General features: G+C 45.2%; 1 protein-coding gene across 1 annotated transcript in view; it reads right to left on the bottom strand.

Annotated features, from left to right (window-relative positions):
• LOC138516908 (dedicator of cytokinesis protein 2-like) overlaps positions 1-20,864 on the bottom strand; it is a 2,920,848-nt gene that overhangs the window by 472,178 nt on the left and 2,427,806 nt on the right. Inside the window, exon 34 of the mRNA XM_069632364.1 lies at positions 3,997-4,145. Coding sequence (XP_069488465.1) covers positions 3,997-4,145 — 149 coding nt within the window. The remainder of the gene's footprint in view (positions 1-3,996; positions 4,146-20,864) is intronic.

Raw genomic sequence — 20,864 nt, 5'->3', positions numbered from 1 at the left:
TTATTATTATTATTAAAAAATACACTTTCCACAGGTCCATGAATCAGGGTTTGTGTCGGCACTGCAAAGTCACTTTTCAACAGTGCAAAGTCACTTTGAACCCTGCAAATAATTCCATGAATCGGGCCCTAAATGTTTATGGTGAAAAAAAAACGTTGTTGCCCACAATCCCCACTGACACGCCTCCCCTTTTCTACTTGTCTAGCAATAGTGTTACTAACACCCAAAGAATGTATAGTGCGCGCTCCGTTCTCTTTAGTACATTTCTAAGTTCTATTAACAATATCAGATGTGTAAATAGTGGGTAATCTTAGGGTGGGGAGGAGAAAAATGCAACACAGGCACACAAGATGCTACATAAACAGTGACCCAAAACAGGGTCCTTCAGTAACAGTGTCCCCTGCACACTGTCAAAGAATCAAGATTATCATATGTGGGTATCTCACATTCATTGAAGAAAACGATCAAATGACATTGCAAGTATCAACACAAATGTATTCAATTCCAGAAATATGCAATCATTAAAGCTCAACGGGTCACGGGTATAACCCTTCACCAGGGGCATAAGTGAAAGTTGAATCTTAGCGACCAATTTGGATCTGGAGATAATGACAAATAAATAGGTTTAGGGAAATTATATACATTGATAAGCTTCAACAAATAGTTTAAAAAACCTCCCTGGATGGCTAGTCTCTGTAAAAGAATAACACGCGTTGAGCTTTCATTATTTCATTTGTCTGGAATTCAATACTTTGTGTTGATACTTCCAATGTCATTAGATTTTTTTCCCTATGAAGTTGGGATGCCCTCTTGGAATGAACTTACATTTCTGACTGAGTTTTCAGTTGAGGAGGAGTGCAGGGGACGGGGGTGCTCGTTACTTGAGGACACTGTTTGGTTTCACTGTCTACCCATAGGGCCCCAGGGTCCTGTATACCAGTTCATCATGGCCGCCGCTTTCCTCTTTACACATCCTTCAGCTAGTTCACTCCATCACACACTGGATGGTTTCATGGTGGGGGTTCATCTACTGGTGTGCAGGCTTAGAATGGGGTCTGGTTATAGATTCCTTGCACCCCTGAGTACTCACAAATCGTAAGTGTTCATTTGGTGTTTTCTTTATTGGAAAGGCGGACTGATAATGCGTATCACTCTTTGAAGTCGTCAGTCAAATTGGTTACTTTAATCAATTTGGCACATTTCTGTAGAGAATCACACAAGTGGTTCCTGGGTACGATCCCTCTGCGAGTTAAGTGCTCATCGCTGTGATCTGTGTTTGATCCGCAAGTTCAAATCCCACCAAAGTGGACTCAGACTTTCATCCGTCCGAGGTTGATGAAGTGAGCACCCATTTCGATTGGATAATAATAATGTGTGAAAACATGTTCTGTGTAAAGCACTTTAGATTAAAGTACTATATAAATATCAAATTATTATTATCTTGCAGGTAGAGTATTCACTACCAATGGTGTTGCCTTCCAGCTATGCAAACATACAATCACTGCTTCTAGAACTATTATAATTACTGCTACCCCTTATTAACCCTAGATGGTGGGTTGAGCTGTCTTTAAAACGGTACCAGCCTTCATGGATAATTTAAGAACATCTTTGAGGGATCTTTGCAAAAGGTGCTATGAAGGAAAGGGCATCGGGTATTCTTATAATTGGTGTGCATTCATCTGCAGCAGGGGCCTGCAACCATTGGCTCTCCGGTCGTTTTTGACTACAACTACCATAATCCCTCACCATTGACTCTGCTGGATAGGGATTAACAGGAATGTAGTTCAAAATATCTGGAGAGTCAAAGGTTGCAGACCGCTGATCTAGAGGGGCCATGGCTTGCAAATTCTGGGCGGGGCTGAGCTGGAAGATATTCTCAAATCAGCTGATTGGTCAAATGCCTCAACAATTTGAATATGTTGCTGTTAACCTATTGTGCGTGCTTCAGATGTGTTGTTATCACGACTCTGACGTGCACATTAGGAAACCATGTGCCATTCTACAGAACACGGATTGGCCCTAGTAAAATTATGACAGACAGTCGTGATGCCATCAAAGGCAAAGTGGTGAGTATTATCCCTCCCTCCCAATTCCACACTAAAACAGTATTTTCTTTACTTCATAGGATTTGGCAAGGATCCATCTCGGATGTTTCTTTGAACCAAGAACCTTTAGGTACAAAATATATCTTCGGTGGAACTTGATCGTTATACATTTGTTTACAGACAGAAAAGAGGGGGTGTGGTGGCCATGATGAACTGATATATACTAGGCTATTGGCGGACAATCGAAAAGGGGCAGGACTGACACTGGGGACAGTGGGAGCAGTAGTTATTTTTCACAATATACATTTATCTTGCTGCGGTCAAAAGAAATAAACAGAGAAGTGCATAACAGAAGTCTCTGTGCTATTCCACAGCATTTACTCACCCGCTAAATTTGAGACATGTGCACTCTGCATTTCGTGAGCCCACTACTCACCCATGTGAGTGTCCTCCGGAGTCTATTGGCATTCACTCACCAGATGCATTTTATTATTATTATTATTATTATTATTATTATTATTATTATTATTATTATTGCAATATGTATTGCTTCGAGAAGCAACAGAGCGCTTTACAATCATAGAGGTAAGAACATGGTGTGGGGAGCAGAGAAACATTGTGAGCTAACAATAGGGGAAGGTGGGCAATGTGGCAGCAAGATATCTCCAAGCAACCAGGTGAAGAAACAGTGGGGAGAAGATCACCCAGCCTCAGGTAGGGTGGGGAGTGAAGGGTGTCTGGATCTAGGTGTTAGGGGGGCCATTCCTTGAACTGGAGGGTCATGAGCTACTTCCTGAACTGTACAAGTGAGGAGGATTCTGTTGTTGACGAGGAAGAGGTTCCAGAGCCTTGGAGCATAAACAGAGAAGACCTGTCTTCTGGAACCGTCCTTCATGCAAAGGTTGAGTTCAATCCTGCGTACGCCCTTATTTCTGGTGGATTGCAGGCCTCCAGAGATGCTGAGTTTCTCAATGAGGTAACTTGGGGACTTCAGGGTGAGAGCCTTATAGCCGATGCAGCAAGTATTGAAGATGACGCACACTTGCAGCAGAAGCCAGTGCAGTTCCATGAGGCCAATTGCATTTGAGGCCGGTTGTATTTGGGTCTGATAGCATGAAACATGCTTTTAGCATTATGCCATCACAATACTTGAGTGTTGTAAAAAAACGTGCATAGCATTTACTCACTATGCTGCCTCTGAGTGTATTCAAGTATCAGTTAAGATCCGCCCACTATACAGAATCCAAGACTTGGTTAATAGTTACCAGACGGAAGCTGAGTGTTTTGAAGTCTCAGTTAATATACACTGTCTGTGCTGAATCCAAGACGTGGTTATCATTCACTCATCCGTCTACATCTCAGTGTACTAAATACGTACTCAGAATTCACTCACTGTGCTGAATCTCAGTTCGCACAACACTGTTAGCATTCACTTGTCGTACAGGTTCGGGATGTACTCAAGACCTACTGAGTATTTACTCACTGTGCTGCATCTGTGAGCACACACGACTCAGCATTGATTCGCAATGTTGCATCACAGCGTGCTAAAAACTCAGCGTTTACTTACCCTGGTGAGTCTGAGTGCAGTCAAGATTCTCCTAGCTCACCGTGGTTAATCTGAGTGTACTCACCCTGCTGAATCTGAGTGCAGTCAAGATTCTCTTAGCTCACCTTGGTGAATCTGAGAGTACTCACCCTGCTGAATCTGAGTGCAGTCAAGATTCTCTTAGCTCACCGTAGTGAATCTGAGTGTACTCACCCTGCTGAATCTGAGTGCAGTCAAGATTCTCTTAGCTCACTGTGGTGAATCTGAGTGTACTCACCCTGCTGAATCTGAGTGCAGTCAAGATTCTCTTAGCTCACCGTGGTGAATCTGAGAGTACTGACCCTGCTGAATCTGAGGGCAGTCAAGATTCTCTTAGCTCACCGTAGTGAATCTGAGTGTACTCACCGTGCTGAATCGCCGGGTCATCTGATATTCCACGAGCATCATGTCAAAGAAAATGGGGATGGTGGATTTCCGCAGTTCGACCTCCGGCACCAAGGTCATCTCCAGGATGGGTCCCACCATGCTTGGGATGAACTCGATCTTATGTTGTCCTGTGCACAGATGGAGACATGGCATTCAGTAAAGTCTGTCCAGTTCTGGGAACATCACAGATGGTGTGTGAGTAATATTGCATTCACTTGTTTTTCTAATGAAACATATCATTGGCCTACTGTTGAACTATGACTTAATAATGACAAGTAGTACTGTTATTTTTATTATGGTTCACGCTCGCTGAAGGCCATTGGTCAATGTCAATCACAAACAGTACCTCTACGTGTAAGGTTATTGTCAATCCACAAGTGGTTCAGGGTTATCGACTGTAAATTCAACATAGCCTTAAGGACCATTCTACTGGGCAATACTATGAGATAATTTACCTCTGCCCAGATTGGCTGTCCCAAGTAGCATAGTGTCCTTAATGACAATAGAGGTGAATTATCTCATTCTTTTACCCTAGACTGTCAATTAAACGGTGTGATCCAATATAGGCTGTCAAGGGTGCAATTGCCTAACTCAGCCGTTTGACAAGCTTTTGCTGACTGTGGGCACCTGAAGCAGACACAAGGCATGAAAACCACTCTGTGCGTCTGATCAACATCTCAGTGCCCAGGAACTACTCGCCACAATCTTGATAAACCTGCAAATGTACATGCAACTAGCTGACTGTATTAATTTGCTACCAATGTAAAATATGTATTAATGTGCTCCAATGTGCATGTGCTTTTTATTACACAATGGGCTGTTTGTGCGCTATACAAATGTAACAAATAAAATAAATAAATAAAAGCGGTGACTGCGGGCACCTTAAGCAGACACAAACAGTTAAAGACGTAATCCCAGGCAAGGCCATGTCCAGATAAAATTGCACCCAGGGCAAAACACCAGAATAAACGCCTTCTCTCCCTCCCCAATGTTGCTCTTCGACCGCCCCCTCGCACTGTAACACTTCTCCAAAATAATATAATCATTGCAATTTAAAACAGTTTTATTGACTTGCACCTAAAATGAATAAGTAAGCAACGTATTCAACAATATTTAAACAGGAATTCATTTTCTATCTCTTTTATTTGTTCGTTGTCTAAATGAAGGGCTCTCTCCTAGAGGCTGCGTCCGCAAAAGCGTCCATTGCTGCTCAATTTCTCCAACAATTTCTCTCTCAATTGACAGTCTACCAAGAGCAAACATCTCTCAAAGAGGCGTAGTCAAAAAAGAAGGCAGTTCCCAGCCACATTAAGTTAGGTTAATAAGAATGTCTGGAATCTACCTCAAAGCGCTATAGAGGAAGACCAGAGGAGTGGGAAAGCTCTGACATAAAGTCGTCATGTTGCCGTATGATCTACATACCGAGACAAAGTATAACAATACTTGCCAAATGGTGTGAGTGCATGAGCATCTCATGGGCAACGCTGGTATATACTGAGAGTACCTGATTATAGGATGGCAATATCTCGAAAACGGCATGAGTACTTAGGCATGTGCTGGCAACAGCCACCTAGTGGGGGTGAATTCCCGGCTATATAATGTTAACTTCTGGCAAATAGTTGCGTGGCGGATGGATGACTCATGTGCAGCGTGCTGGCTTTGGGAATGGAACAATGGCTTGCGACAAGTTTGAAACCCTGGTGGCACTGGACTAGGCCCCTCTTCATTCTGAGGGCGATGAATCCAGCACGATCATTGGATGAATAATAACGCACATTAATACAGAGCTTAGGAGTGGTTCATCTACATGAAGCACTATAGAAATCACCAGAAATCACCAAATAATAATTAGATGATGCAAGTAGAATGCCAACATATTTAAATGCCTGGTAAATTGTGCCAGCTGCTGCTGTCAGATGGCAAATCATGGCCATTTGTGTGAATACCTGGCAACGGTGTGAGTTCCATACTGTACAAGACATGTATTAGGATTTATATTTACACATTCTGGCAAAACCTATGACAAGCAATTGGAATGTTAGGCAAATCGTGAATACACATGGGCATTTGATTTCAATACATCCAGGAGCAAGAAAGAACACTTCTTTACTAAACAAGTCAAAACTGGTGGCTTTGCCATTAATTGTTTCTACAATAATTACACTCGTGGAAAATGGGCAACAAGTGGTCTGTCGTGGTGTCGTGGGACAGTCTGCTTACCACTTTCATTGTTTGAGGAGGCGGAAACTCTGATCCACAGAGTCCAACAGAGACTATTTTACATCATTTGCAGTGTGGAGCGTGTGGAAAGTGGGCGACAAGTGGTCTGTCGTGGTGTCGTGGGACGGTCTGCTTACCAATTTCATTGTTTGAGGAGGTGGAGACTCTGATCCACAGGGTCCAACAGAGAATATTTTACAGCATTTGCAGCGTGGAGCACGCGCGGAAAGTAGGTGACAAGTGTTCTGTCGTGGGACAGTCTGCTTACCACTTTCATTGTTTGAGGAGGTGGAGACTCTGATCCACAGGGTCCAACAGAAACTATTTTACAGCATTTTCAGCGCGGAGTGCATGCGGAAAGTGGGCGACAAGTGGTCTGTCGTGGTGTCGTGGGACAGTCTGCTTACCACTTTCATTGTTTGAGGAGGCAGAGACTCTGATCCACAGAGTCCAACAGAGACTATTTTACAGCATTTGCAGCGCGGAACGCGCACGGAAAGTGGGTGACAAGTGGTCTATCGTGGTCCGCCGTGGGACTGAGGGCTGAGCTGAGCCCAGGAGAAACTCCAATGGAACAAACCCGCTGAACAACGAGATCGACTACTGTGCCCATTCACATAACTGAAAACACGGTAAGCCGCATAAGCTGAGCGCGAACCAGTGCCATAAATAATCGGCACACTTCAGAAGGCTGCAGCTTGTTTAATCTTATACATCTCCCACTCCCCCTCCTGCATCCTTACTCAGAGATAATGGCGACAAAGCAAAAGTCGTCCAGAAGCGTGTCTACTTGTCCTGGAAACGAAGAAGAAGATGGGCGTTGCCTTAGAAGTTCACGTATTAAAACAGTCGGAGTAACTGCACAGGGTTTAGCGACACAAGATAAGGGAGAAACATTCAAGTTCTCTCCAACGCCACAGAGCTACTCAACCAGCCGAGTGGGGGTCCAAACCCCTTAAGCCCCACCGGCTCTATCACGAAAATAACCAACAAAAACCACTCACCTGAGAACAGCGAGGAGCGGACGACCCGCGACGCGAGACCCATGTCTGTGTTGCCAGCCAGCAGAGAACCCCAGGGGAAGGTCCTGGCCCCTCAGCCCGGCGAAGCCCCGTCTGCCTCGGTGGAGTCCTCCGGAGGGAGGGCAAGGCGATGCAGCGGGGCGCACGACGTGGCGGGTGCCATGCCAGTCGACGCAGCCCCGACCGCAAGCTCGGGAGCAGGCTAGGCGGTGGATTTGATGGTGCTTCAGCGCTCTTCTCCTGGAATGGGTGTGGAGCGGGGGCCAGGTCGCGAGCACAGCCGCGACCGCACGGCAGTAACAAGAGATCACGTGGTGTCCGCAACAGAGGATGACTACGCTGATCTCAGACTCATGCAACCCGATAGGCCGTCGACTTGCCTAACCACAAAAGCGCAGGTGCCCGCCGCCAATGACAGCTCAAAGGCACAAAACACAGCGAAGACAACAAACCCAGCCACCATCTTGAGTCATTCTGACCAAACATCCACAGTATTAAAAGTAGGAAGAAACTCCAAAAAGAGATCCAGAGAGGACAGCGAGAAGCAAGTTCAAAGCAAAAACACACAAAAACAAAACAAATAAAACAAAAACCAGTGTGCATAAAAAGCACCTGCACCAAACCAACAGAGGTGGACCAAATTCTAACACCACTACGGCAGACGTGAAAATAACCAGCACAATGCAAATATTAATTGACTTCTTTGAAACACAACTACTCACAAAGACCAAAAAATACAGCAAACTCTCTGACGCCGAAATGCTTGCTGCTGTAAAAGAAAACCTTCTATGTGCAAAACAACGTAAACTCGATAACACACCAGAAACAATGATTGATCCATCAGACGCCCCAGAGTCACAGATCCTCGTACAATTGACAGGACACCAGATCCTGACAGAAGCACGACCAGCACAAAACACACCACTACATCAAAACACACCAAACAGAGGCGAGGCTGGTACCAACATCGCAAATGCAAAAAAGACAACAAATCAGTTACAAATAGAAGCAAGAGTCCACCCCCAATCTTGGAGCCAAAAAACACGAACAACAACCAGAAATCAAAAGTGACGCATCAACTATCCAGACGTCAGCTGAATCCAACACGCTGCTGGACAAGCAATCGGACTCAGAACATCACTTTGAGAATGAAAATTGCAGCGGGCTCCTCTCAATAAGCTCTCTGGAAATAGATCAACCGACAAGGAAGACTCCGTCCAACATAGAGGCAATCAACGGAAAACCACTAGTTGTAGAACAGGTAACACAAAGCAAGTCCCGAGAAAAAAGGAGACACTCAATGGACCTCACCGTTAATTATTCACCCTTCAAAGTACTGAGTGCCTCCACTCTGTTACAAACGCAGAGAAGGAGACCAAGTGAGCATACACACAACGCAGGCAAGGGGCCCTCTCTGCAGACCCCAGGTTCAACTCAGGAAACGTCCACAAAGAAGACTGACATGCTAAGCATAATGTCTGCAATTACAATTGCTCTCGCCCCGTTCTGCAAACTTTATGAGGCGATCAACAACACAGTAAAAGATCAACAAACATTGCAAGCCTTGATCCTGACCAAAGTGACACACCTAGAGATCTACATAACCGCAAAGGAAGAAACTAAAACCAACGGAAACTTGATGGACAAACTTGCCAACGATCTAATGGACAAAATCACAGCAAAAATGGCTGTGCAGGCATCACAGGAAATCTATCCCGCCATTGTGTCCGACACAAAAGATTCAGGAACACAAATGCGAGCAATCATCGACCTAACTTCTGATAGCAACTCGACAGCCAAACATGGACTGCAGACTACAGGAACCGGAACTGTCAGTACAGAAAAAGACAACACAACACAAACAAAAAACACTGCAAAGGTGGTCTTAGTACTGGATAAAACAACCGCGAACAGTAAGAATGACCGCGAGGTCCCCGAAATAGCATACACAATGTTAACAAAAAAAACAATCCAAAGACAAAGCAGCTGCACACGACTCCAACACCTCAACGCCCGAAGACGCAGAGCAACTGAGAGACCAATTCAACAGGCAGAACCACCCACCAACAGCAAGAACATCCAAAGTGAATGATCCAACACACATACCAAGCTGCAAGGAGCAGCAAACAAGACCAATTCAAGTGCGGACCGGTAAAAAAAGCAATGCCGGTTTCCCCAAAATCAGTTGTGGAGTCTTTCCTAGACGAAACACTAATGAACGTCAGTGTGTACCTAGACGACGTACCAACTCAACCCCTGACTCCTGTCCCAAGAACTCAAGAGAAAGAGAACAAGTACCTCTTGGACTACGAGGTATCTCTAATCTCAAAAGAAAAGACAACTAAAACATCTAAAGAAAGAGATTTCGAAACTCTGGAAGATAAACGCAATCGTCTACTCAACCAAATGAATCAGAGCAAAACCAGGATGACTCAAGCTCAAACCAACAACCAACAGCGAGAGACAAAAGCTAAACGCATGAACCAATGGATGAAAGGCAAGTTTCAGGGGACAGGAACAGACATCCCGAACCAGAATGGAGAAAAGGACCAATCACAGAAAGGAGGCCAAGAGAAGCACAGACAAATCAAGCCCAAATCATTAATCAACAGCGAGAGAAAAAAGTAAAACATCACAATCCAAATGTCGAAAGGCAAGTCTCAGGGGTAAGGAAAAGTCATCACGAACCTGAACGTAGGAAAGGATCAGTTAGAGAAAGAGGGTCAAGAGAACCATGGCCGAGATTGGTTCAGAAAGTTCACCACAGATCAAGAACAGAGGTCAACGAACAATCAAAACAAAAAAGAAAAGAAACCAGATGGACACTCAGAATGGAACAAAGAGCTAGCAGCAACAAAGATCTCATCCTAAATAGGAGATTAGTACTATCAATATTTCACCAAACCGTCAACTTGAAGGCAATAAAGTCAGAAGACATGACCATTGTTGAACCTTGGTATGACCACTACGGAGCAGCAGCACTGCTCCACATCGAATCAGCAACTGTACATAAATTGATTTACAATAGTAAACACGAAATCCACAGGCTTGGTTATAATTTGGAAGATGTAACGAAGCGAGGTGGTCACACAGAAAAGAGAGAAACACACAGAAGGAACGAAGATATTGTCAAACACGCAGAACGCGCAAATGACAACAACAAGCACGAAAATAGTGAGACTGCAAAAAGACATCAAAAAGAGCAGGCAATGGAAAAACACCACATATACGCAGAGTGCACTTACACGTCAAATGACTTAAAAGACACCAAAGAGCAAGCAATCAATAGAAATAGTACAAACAAAAACAAAACACCCTACAAAAATCAAGGGCAAAGAGACCAGCGTACAAAAAGCACAAACAGTGTAGCAACAAGAACAATTTCTCAAACAGTACAAAATAGTCAAACTCAACAAGAATCAATTCAAAACCAAGACAATAAACACGGAATCTGGGCCTGGCTACCAAAAGCACTCACAATGCAGCAAAAGAAATAGCAATACGTGAAAACAGTTAACAAGACAACAATATACCAAGAAGAAGATCTACCAAGAAGAAGATCTTCCACATTAAGTAAAGCTTTGCTCATGGAACACTCGATGACATTCACACTTGACAGTGGTTGGAGCAGTCAGCCTTGGAGAATACGACATCATATGTCTCCAGGAGACCTGGCTACTACATTCACCGACCATGGAAGGTTATCAAATAATCCTAGCCCCAGCAGCTAAAGGACACGCAGGACGCCCCACCTCAGGACTGATGATTGCGTGCCGCAATGGATGTGGGATATCCATTGGAAAGACATTAATTGCAAACCTGTCAATCTTGGCAGTAACAGTAACTTGGAAAGACAAGTTACAAAACAACTAAAAAGACTTACTCAACACGGCAGCAATCGTCAATACTTATTGGAAACCTGCCACAATTACCGAAGAAAGATTAATCTCATTGTGTGAGCAAACGATTGACGTGGCCATGACAACACATCTAGTGACCTCTGTTCTCCCATGCGGTGACTTAAACACAGTTTGCAAAACACAGAACAAAGGCCGCGCAAAAAGCCCAAATCTCCGGCAGAACACCAAGACAAGGTATGGCTTGATTTCACCCACTCACGTGGGCTTCACAACTTGAACGACACCTTTGTACAGACAAACAGAATACCAACTTTCGAGCGAGCAAACTCGGCCACAACGATTGATTATATCTTTGTCTCTGAGCCGCTCCTACGTGTTACCACCTCGTTCAAACTGCGGTGCAAATTACCCAGCGATCACAACTTACTAGAGACATGCTGGAAACTTCCAAGCAAAAGGAATTATTGTGCAAGCCTACAACTCGAGCCCAACGCTCAGGGTTCACGGCTAAAATTAAGCGTTGCAGCAATCAAGGTCTTAACGCTAAAATACAAAGCAAAATTTCAACTGGAAAAAAGTGACACAGTTGACTACCAACCTTTGCTAGCACCACACATGCATCCAAGCAAAAGTTTGAATACCATAAGAACTTGCAAAAACCACATATACAATAAAGAATTAGTCGAAAGAAGATGTGACTATAGAAAAGCGCTGAGAATAGCAAAAAAACAGCCGGCTATGCAAAGGTCAAAGTTCTGAAAACAGAATACGAAGCCTGGGCAAGATTTCACAGACACAAACTGTATCAGTTGGACGCAGAAGATATCACAAAAGCGCTCACCACGAACAACACGAGGGACGTCTGGTCCTTATTGAGAGCCAAGGATAAGCCACTGGAATTTTGAACAACATCAACCAGATCACCTGGGAAAAGCATTTCTCAGCAGTGTTCAAATCAGTAACACCTGAAAGCACAGGAAAACTGCAACAAGGACTCTCGAAGTGGATCAAACTGGAAAACACAGAAGACATTTCAGAAGTAATCAAAAAACTAAAAAACTCAAGAGCACCCGGCCTGGATGGCATCACCAACTTAGAACTCAAGACTCATCCTAAGGAGTGGGCTGACTTGCTGAGTGTCATCTTTTGGCATTGTGCTGACACAAGATCTCTACCCACATCATGAACAAGAGCGACCATTATTCCAATTTACAAAAAGGGAGACTTAAAGGATCCCATGAACTTCAGCCCGATAGCCTTATTGGACGCCATGGGAAAAGTCTACCAACACTGCTTCTGAAGAAATTACAAGCTTGGGCTGCCACTGCAAGCTGCAACGACCATCTCCAAGCAGGCTTAAAAAAAATGCTGGAACAACTGGTAACATCTTGGTTTAGAGCATTCTGAAAAGCAAAGCCCTACAACGCAGACAACGTCTGTTCCTAGTGTTCGTAGATTTCACCCAAGCGTTTGATCACGTCGAAAGATCTCGCCTTTGGAAGAAACTAAAAGCCTGGAATTGCCCAGAAGACATTCTAGCCCCCATTCATGCCCTACACCACAACACCTCGATGAGGGATCGCTTGAGTCGAGAAGTGGAACTATCGGCAGAAATTCCCATCACACCCCTCTGCTCTTTTTCTGGCCTACATTGGGAACTTCCAAGAAAGCGAGAAGTTGATTAGAGCCTTTCCTCCAAAAATTGGAAACACAGCGATTGGACGGCTCCTTTACGCTGACCACCTCACGCTATTTCATCAGACGCCAATAGGACTGCGACATTAACTCAACGGCCTTCTACCATATGCAAATGAACGCTTCCTTGAAATCAACAAAGAAAAAACCAAAGTTATGATTTTACAAACAAAGAAAAGAAAATCATTGACACAAATTGGCACCTGGGACAAGCAAAATTTGAGATTGTCCAAACCTTCAAGTACTTAGGAGTACACTTGAACAGTTCGAGGCATTAAACCATCATGCAATCAGTGCTGCACACAAAGATCAAGAAACTAACGGCCCAGGCAAAGGCCATAGACAGAAAATTCGGGAGGTTTTCCCTCATTCCAACAATTAATTTTTACAAAATGAAGGCGGTGCCCGCTGTAACATATGGCACCGAAGCAATGCCAACTATCCCAAAGAAACTATGGCCTAAATTAGAAGCCTCGTTCTGGCGACAGGTGCTCAAGCTCCCAAACTCAACCTAAGACGCGAACTGAGCCTCCAGTCCCTAGAATGCACCGTGAGCTGTAATACAATCATGTTATACAGGAAGTGTAGAATGGTCACAGCAACGGAATCTTCAAGATGATCAAACTTGAGATGGACACAGGCAAATCTGACATGCAGACAAATTGGCATAGAGAAAATAAAGCCCTACTTGACACGATGGCTTCAGACGAAGAAGAACTTACACACAATCCGTGCAGAATTCTACATAAAATCAAGGATGCAGACTGGGCAAAGACAACAGAAACAGCGGCAAAACTACACCTCACTTTGCATCTTCCAGTCAACACGAAAAAACGGAATGAACTGCAAAACTTGATAAAGAAATTCCCGAACAGACAGGCTCACAACTTAATATTGCGTGCATGTCTAAACTTACTGGAAACTAACAAAAATCTACACATTAGAGGTCTTGCACAATCACCTAGGTGTCAATTTTCACATGTTACATCGCCGCCACCACAAGAAACAATACGACATTTATTGATGGGTCCCCACCAACAATCTACTGTTATGCATGAGGACATAACCAGAGTGCTTTGCAACAGTAATGGTAAGGGGTGATAACATGGACTACTAAGTCCCACCCATCTTCCTGTCTGTTGTGTATCAAAGTGTCTCTCTGGTTAATTGAGCTCCCTGTGATTCCAGATCAAATCACAGGTCTCCCTTGAAGTTTGTGGCAAGAGCAGACTTTCTGTCTCCATCAAATCACATACTTCATCCCTCTGAAAGGGGGTTCCTGCAGGGGGTTGCCTACTGTAAGCAGTTGTCCCAGACATGACATTCACAAACCTTCATACAGAGGGGTGGGAGTTAGCTTCAAGTTGACACATTGCATATCAAAGAGATGTTAGTTTCCTGCCCCTGGTGTTCCTTATGTGAGCAAGCCTCTTTGCAGGCCTGCTTTTCATGTAACTCTTATCAGTATGTGCTGCCACCACACAGGGTGGATCCATGGAGCTTTGATATTTAATTAGTGTGGCCATGGCAGTAGAAAGGGATTGCCGTCCCCCTTCCTGAGATGCTTTGATGGCCCTGTGGCTGTCACATTCCAGCTAAATGTGACAGGGACGACTACGCCTGTAGGCTGTGTTCTCTGAAGTATATGTGTTTGTTGTGCAACGAGCATAGACAAATGTGTGCGGATTAGCCCCACACATTTTCTGAGGTTGATCTCCCATCATTCTATTTCTTAAAATATTTGAAAAAAAGCACAGGTGAGCACACAACACACATGAGGATGATCAAAATCCTCACAGTGTTGCTTCCCTAAGGCCCTGTAAATGTGTGTTCATCCTTGTTGGTTGTCTATAGCCCTGCATCACCTCCACATTGGATGCTCATAGCATCATAGCCTTGCATCATCTGCAGATATTGGACACTGTGCCCTGGCAAAATATACTTCTAGCCAAATACAATCCTATGCAACACCACACCCTCTGATCACCCTGTTTGAACTACTCGCTCTCTACTTACCACTCTCTCACTCACAGCAGACCTTCTATCACTTGATCACCCTACTGTCTTTTCCTCTCTACTATTCCTCAAAAACCTATCTTGCCACTGCCCTTCACACCACCCACCCACAAAAGGCCACCAGTAGGCCATACAGACTCTAATCTCATCAACCCTGATTGTCTTTCCTCCAGTACTGGCTCATTCTCTGTCCCCCTCTCCCACTACTCTTACACTCCAACTCAGTAATGCCCAATCTATCGGCAAATAAATGTTTTTGCGCATTCTGCACTTTGATTCTCACAACCTCCTCTTGCAGCCATGGGCATCTTCGAAAACATAGAACACCCCTCAACTCCTGCTGGCCTGTAAACTGACTTCACTCCCCTTTCACACTCTTCTCACTCATTGAGAAGAGGTTGTGGGGCTGGCCTAACGGTCAACACAGCTCAGTGCCAGGCCCTCAATTACCTTCTGACTGTCTACCACTCTACCTTGAGTTATCTGACACCCACTTCTTCCCATCCACCATCTCACCAACCTCCTCAGTTTCCCGAGCATTCTTAACTCCTTGTTACCTGATCAGGATCCCCCATGACTCCCTTCCTACTGAAGTCCCATATCTCTGAAATGACAAACTCACCGAAATGTCCACCATCCACCAACTAGAACTTGACACCCTTCTCTATGACCTATTCCCTCTCCCTCCCATGTCACCCATCTATAAATGCCCCCCTACTTAGTTGAATGCAAAGCCTGCATTCTATCTCTTGCTCCTTCACAGGTCGCTCCTATTGGACAACTGCCCCGTCAATCAACACCATCCCCATCATACCTTCCCTCCTTCTAGCCATTGCCCTAACCCTGAATAACTCTTCAGACCCCCCATGCTACTGCTTGATTGCAAATCCCTGCGTGAGTTTTCATCCCTACACACTAGCTCCCACTATTTTCTTCTGCGTAACCTCTGACTTCGCACACTTGCTAACCTCAGTGTTCCATGTCCTTCCTGTGGTTGCTCCTTATTTCCGCTCCTTCTCCCTACTGGCCCTGATGCACTCAAATCTTAAAAACTCCACCACCATAATTTAAATTAAGCCTTCCCCGATGCTCCACTTCCTCAATAGAACGGGCACCCTGTCCTTACTCTCACATTACCCTGTCCTTGAATATCCTGAAACCAGCTCGAACTTTCCTTGAACTTCTGTCTGTCATGTGCGTTGTCCCATCCCCGGTTTCTGAACTATATGGCAACCGATCAGGTGCTCCCCCGATTTCCTTGTATTCTTGGGAAAGGTTTTCAGGATCGGTTGCTTTCTTTTGCAAGTGTTTCTGGGAGATAAACCTTCTTGTCTGAATACAATGCAATACTAGAGCTCTGTGGGCCACTGTGTGATGAGATTGGCGACTAGCTTTGCCACTCTACGGGAAATAAGGCAATGTAAGAGAAATGGGTACATCAATGTCCCAGACTATGCCATAGAGATCGCCATCCTTCCTCTTACAAAGCAGAGCCAGTCCCCTTTACCGATAAACCGATAGGTCTAAACTATGGGATCCTGGGCAAGCCAAGCACATTTGTTTGGCCTCTGAGGCAGAAACTCATGCTTAGTGTTCCTGCTGGTACTTTTGCTCAGAGGAGATTTGCCTGGCATTTCTCCCTGGGTCCGAGTGGCAAGGAAATGGGTATCTTCCTCTGCTTTAGCACAGAGACCGACAGCATTATTCAGCACTTCTCGAATGGGTCACAGCCCAGAGAATAAGCTACTTTAGGGTTCATTTTCCATAAAAACATAATTTGATTTTAGGGAGCTGTTACGTTTGAACTTTAATTTACGCGAATCCCCGCTGCCATTTTTTCCATCGCAGGGTGCAAATATAAAGAGCAAAAGGCGGCGTGCAAGCCACCATTTTCCATTTACACTCTGCAGTGCAAAGTGAGTAAACGCTGCCTGCCATGCTGGCATGCCAGGCAGCGTTTACTTTTCATTGTGAGCGTCGCTTGACATGCTCGCATGACAGGCGGCAATCACAAAGAAATGTAACCCCCCTGGAACATGATTCCCTTTAGCGTGTGTTCGTTTTCAGAAGAGACCCCCTCACGTGGTTGACCACCTTCATCAGGACCACTGCTTTAACAGTGGGTTCCTAGCCGGTTACACTGTTTTAGATTGTTAGGGTTTCTTGGCACTGAAGAGCCCAGGGATCTGGTTGACATCACCATCCGTCCTTGGCATTTGCCATGGAGCTTGCCACCATTAGTTGGCATTGCACTCTTGATTTGATTGGCGGGCGATTGTGTCACTGTGCCTATAACCAATTAGTGGATATTGCATTATTTTATGTTGCTGCATTTCATTAGACGGTTTTGTATTTTGCTACATGCCTTAAGCTAAGTCTTCTTTGGAAGCCAAAGGGAAGGAGGTGCAGGGCCAGAGGTTGAGTAGAGTTCATACATGCCACAAATGCTGGAAGACGAGTGCGAGTGTGAGCGGCAGCTGGAGGTAGTGGCAGGCAGACGTGCCATGGCTTTGGAGAGATCTACCCCAGCCTCTGGCATCTTGGCTGCCAGGGGAAGACCAAGCTTGGGAAGAAAAGCTTTGGCTTCTCACCGGCTGTGATAGCGTGGACACGTAGATTGCATGTTGCTGTTCCATTGTGTAGTTGTGTGTTAGTGAGAGCATCTCCAAGGCAATTTTCTGCAGGAACTGTAGGCAGGGTAGGAACTTAAGTGTGGGGCTGAAGGGATCCAGTCTCAGGCCGAATGTGAGTTTTCCGGGGACATTCTGCATTTGGCACACACGTGATAGGGCGTGCGCAGAGGGATGGCTCGTACCAGAATTAGTGAAAACCTGTGAGAGCGAGGATTCTTCTCAGTTTTCACAGAAGGTAAAATCAATATAGAGGAGCAGGTCTATATTTAAATGCTGGGATCAAAATAACAACCTTTCAGAATCCAAGTGAGAAGGCCACATCCGCAAGGTCGGTCTTTCATTCCCAGCACTCGCCTGATCCATTTCTGGGGGTTCCGCTCTTGCACCCTTCACTCTTGCACTACCTCTCTGTCTCCCTAACCCCCAGGACTCCACACATAACTTCGTCGGGCTCCAGCTTACTTCCTCTTCAGTCTACAGGCCGCAGCGAGGAAACCCAAACCGGAAGTTGCATGGGTCTGGAGATGGAAAGATAGTTTGGTGTCCAAGGAGTTCGCTGCTGTGGTGGGTTTGAGGCAATCCATCATTACGAGGACTGTGGTGCAAGGGAGACCAAGCCGACTAGCAGACCTTATGCGTTAGCTTACTGAGGCAGAGGCAAATTTGTTCATCCATTCTTGGATGAACAGCAGACAACAGTCATACCCCAACATTTCTTTCCTCTGATTTCAAATTGACTCAAATATTGTCAACCTGTATCTGCAAGCCAACCAATAACCTTCCGATTATGAACAGCCAGGGTTCCATCTACACATTGAATGCACTCAACCTGTACCTGCAAACCAACCAAACACCTTCTGATCATGAATGGCCAGGCTTCCATCTACACACCGAATGTTGTCAATCTGTACCTGCAAGCCAACCAAGGACCTTCGACTACACTGAATGTTGTCAACCTGTATCTGCAAGCCAACCAAGAACCTTCCGATTATGAACGGCCAGGGTTCCATCTACGCACTGAATGTTGTCAACCTGGATCTGCTAGCCAACCAAGAAGCTTCTGATTATGAATAGCCAGGGTTCCATCTACACACTGAATGCACTCAACCTGTACCTGCAAGCCAACCAAAAATCTTCTGATCGTGAACAGCCAGGGTTCCATCTACACACTGAATGCACTCAACCTGTACCTGCAAGCCAACCAAAAACCTTCTGATCGTGAACGGCCAGGGTTCCATCTACACACTGAATGTTGTCAACCTGTACCTGCAAGCCAACCAAGGACCTTCCGACTACAATGAATGTTGTCAACCTGTATCTGCAAGCCAGCCAAGAACCTTCCGATTATGAACGGCCAGGGTTCCATCTACGCACTGAATGTTGTCAACCTGTATCTGCAAGCCAACCAAGGACCGTCCGATTATTAACGGCCAGGGTTCCATCTACACACTGAATGTAGTCAACCTGTATCTGCAAGCCAACCAAGGACCTGCCGATTATGAAAGGCCAGGGTTCCATCTACGCACTGAATGTTGTCAAATTGTACCTGCAAGCCAACCAAGAACCTTCTGATTATGAACGGCCAGGGTTCCATTTACGCACTGAATGTTGTCAACCTGTATCTGCAAGCCATTGAACGGCCAGGTTCCATCTGCACACTGAATGGTGTCAACCTGGATCTGAAAGCCAACCAAAAACCTTTCGATTATGAATGGCCAGGGTTCAAATCTATACACTGAATATACTCAACCTGTACCTGCAAGCCAACCAAAAACCTTCTGATCATGAACCGCCAGGATTCCATCTACACACTGAATGTTGTCAACCTGTACCTGCAAGCCAACCAAGGACCTTCCGACTACACTGAATGTTGTCAACCTGGATCTGCAAGCCAACCAAGGACCTTCTGAATATGAAAAGCCAGGGTTCCATCTACACACTGAATGCACTCAACCTGTACCTGCAAGCCAACCAAAAACCTTCTGCTCATGAACGGCCAGGGTTCCATCTACACACTGAATGTTGTCAACCTGTATCTGCAAGCCAACCAAGAACCTTCCGATTATGAACGGCCAGGGTTCCATCTACGTACTGAATGTTGTCAACCTGGATCTGCAAGCCAACCAAGGACCTTCTGATTATGAAAAGCCAGGGTTCCATCTACACACTGAATGCACTCAACCTGTACCTGCAAGCCAACCAAAAACCTTCTGCTCATGAACGGCCAGGGTTCCATCTACACACTCAATGTTGTCAACCTGTATCTGCAAGCCAACCAAGAACCTTCCGATTATGAACGGCCAGGGTTCCATCTACGCACTGAATGTTGTCAACCTGGATCTGCAAGCCAACCAAGGACCTTCTGATTATGAAAAGCCAGGGTTCCATCTACACACTGAATGCACTCAACCTGTACCTGCAAGCCAACCAAAAACCTTCTGCTCATGAACGGCCAGGGTTCCATCTACACACTCAATGTTGTCAACCTGTATCTGCAAGCCAACCAAGAACCTTCCGATTATGAACGGCCAGGGTTCCATCTACGCACTGAATGTTGTCAACCTGGATCTGCAAGCCAACCAAGGACCTTCTGATTATGAATAGCCAGGGTTCCATCTACACACTGAATGCACTCAACCTGTACCAGCAAGCCAACCAAAAACCTTCTGCTCATGAACGGCCAGGGTTCCATCTACACACTGAATGTTGTCAATCTGTATCTGCAAGCCAACCAAGAACCTTCTCATTATGAACGGCCAGGGTTCCATCTACGCACTGAATGTTGTCAAATTGTACCTGCAAGCCAAACAAGAACCTTCTGATTATGAACGGCCAGGGTTCCATCTATGCACTGAATGTTGTCAACCTGGATCTGCAAGCCAACCAAGGACCTTCCGATTATGAACGGCCAGGGTTCCATCTACGCACTGAATGTTGTCAAATTGTACCTGCAAGCCAAACAAGAACCTTCTGATTATGAACGGCCAGGGTTCCATCTATGCACTGAATGTTGTCAACCTGTATCTGCAAGTCATTGAACGGCCAGGGTTCCATCTACAAACTGAATGTTGTCAACCTGTACCTGCAAGCCAACCAAAAACCTTCTGATCGTGAACGGCCAGGGTTCCATCTACACACTGAATGTTGTCAACCTGTACCTGAAAGCCAACCAAGGACCTTCCGACTACACTGAATGTTGTCAACCTGGATTTTCAAGCCAACCAAAAACCTTCTCATTATGAATGGCCAGGGGTCCATCTACACATTGAATGTTGTCAACCTGGATCTGCAAGCCAACCAAGGACCTTCTGATTATGATCGGCCAGGGGTCCATCTAGACACTGAATGTTGTCGACCTGTACCTGCAAGCCAACGAAGAACCTTCTGATTATGAACGGCCA

Source organism: Ambystoma mexicanum, chromosome 6q, assembly GCF_040938575.1.
Source record: "Ambystoma mexicanum isolate Mex_15411 chromosome 6q, UKY_AmexF1_1, whole genome shotgun sequence".
Taxonomy (NCBI): domain Eukaryota; kingdom Metazoa; phylum Chordata; class Amphibia; order Caudata; family Ambystomatidae; genus Ambystoma; species Ambystoma mexicanum.
The sequence above is the reverse complement of the archived record's forward strand: the minus strand, read 5'-3'. Positions and strand labels throughout refer to the sequence as shown.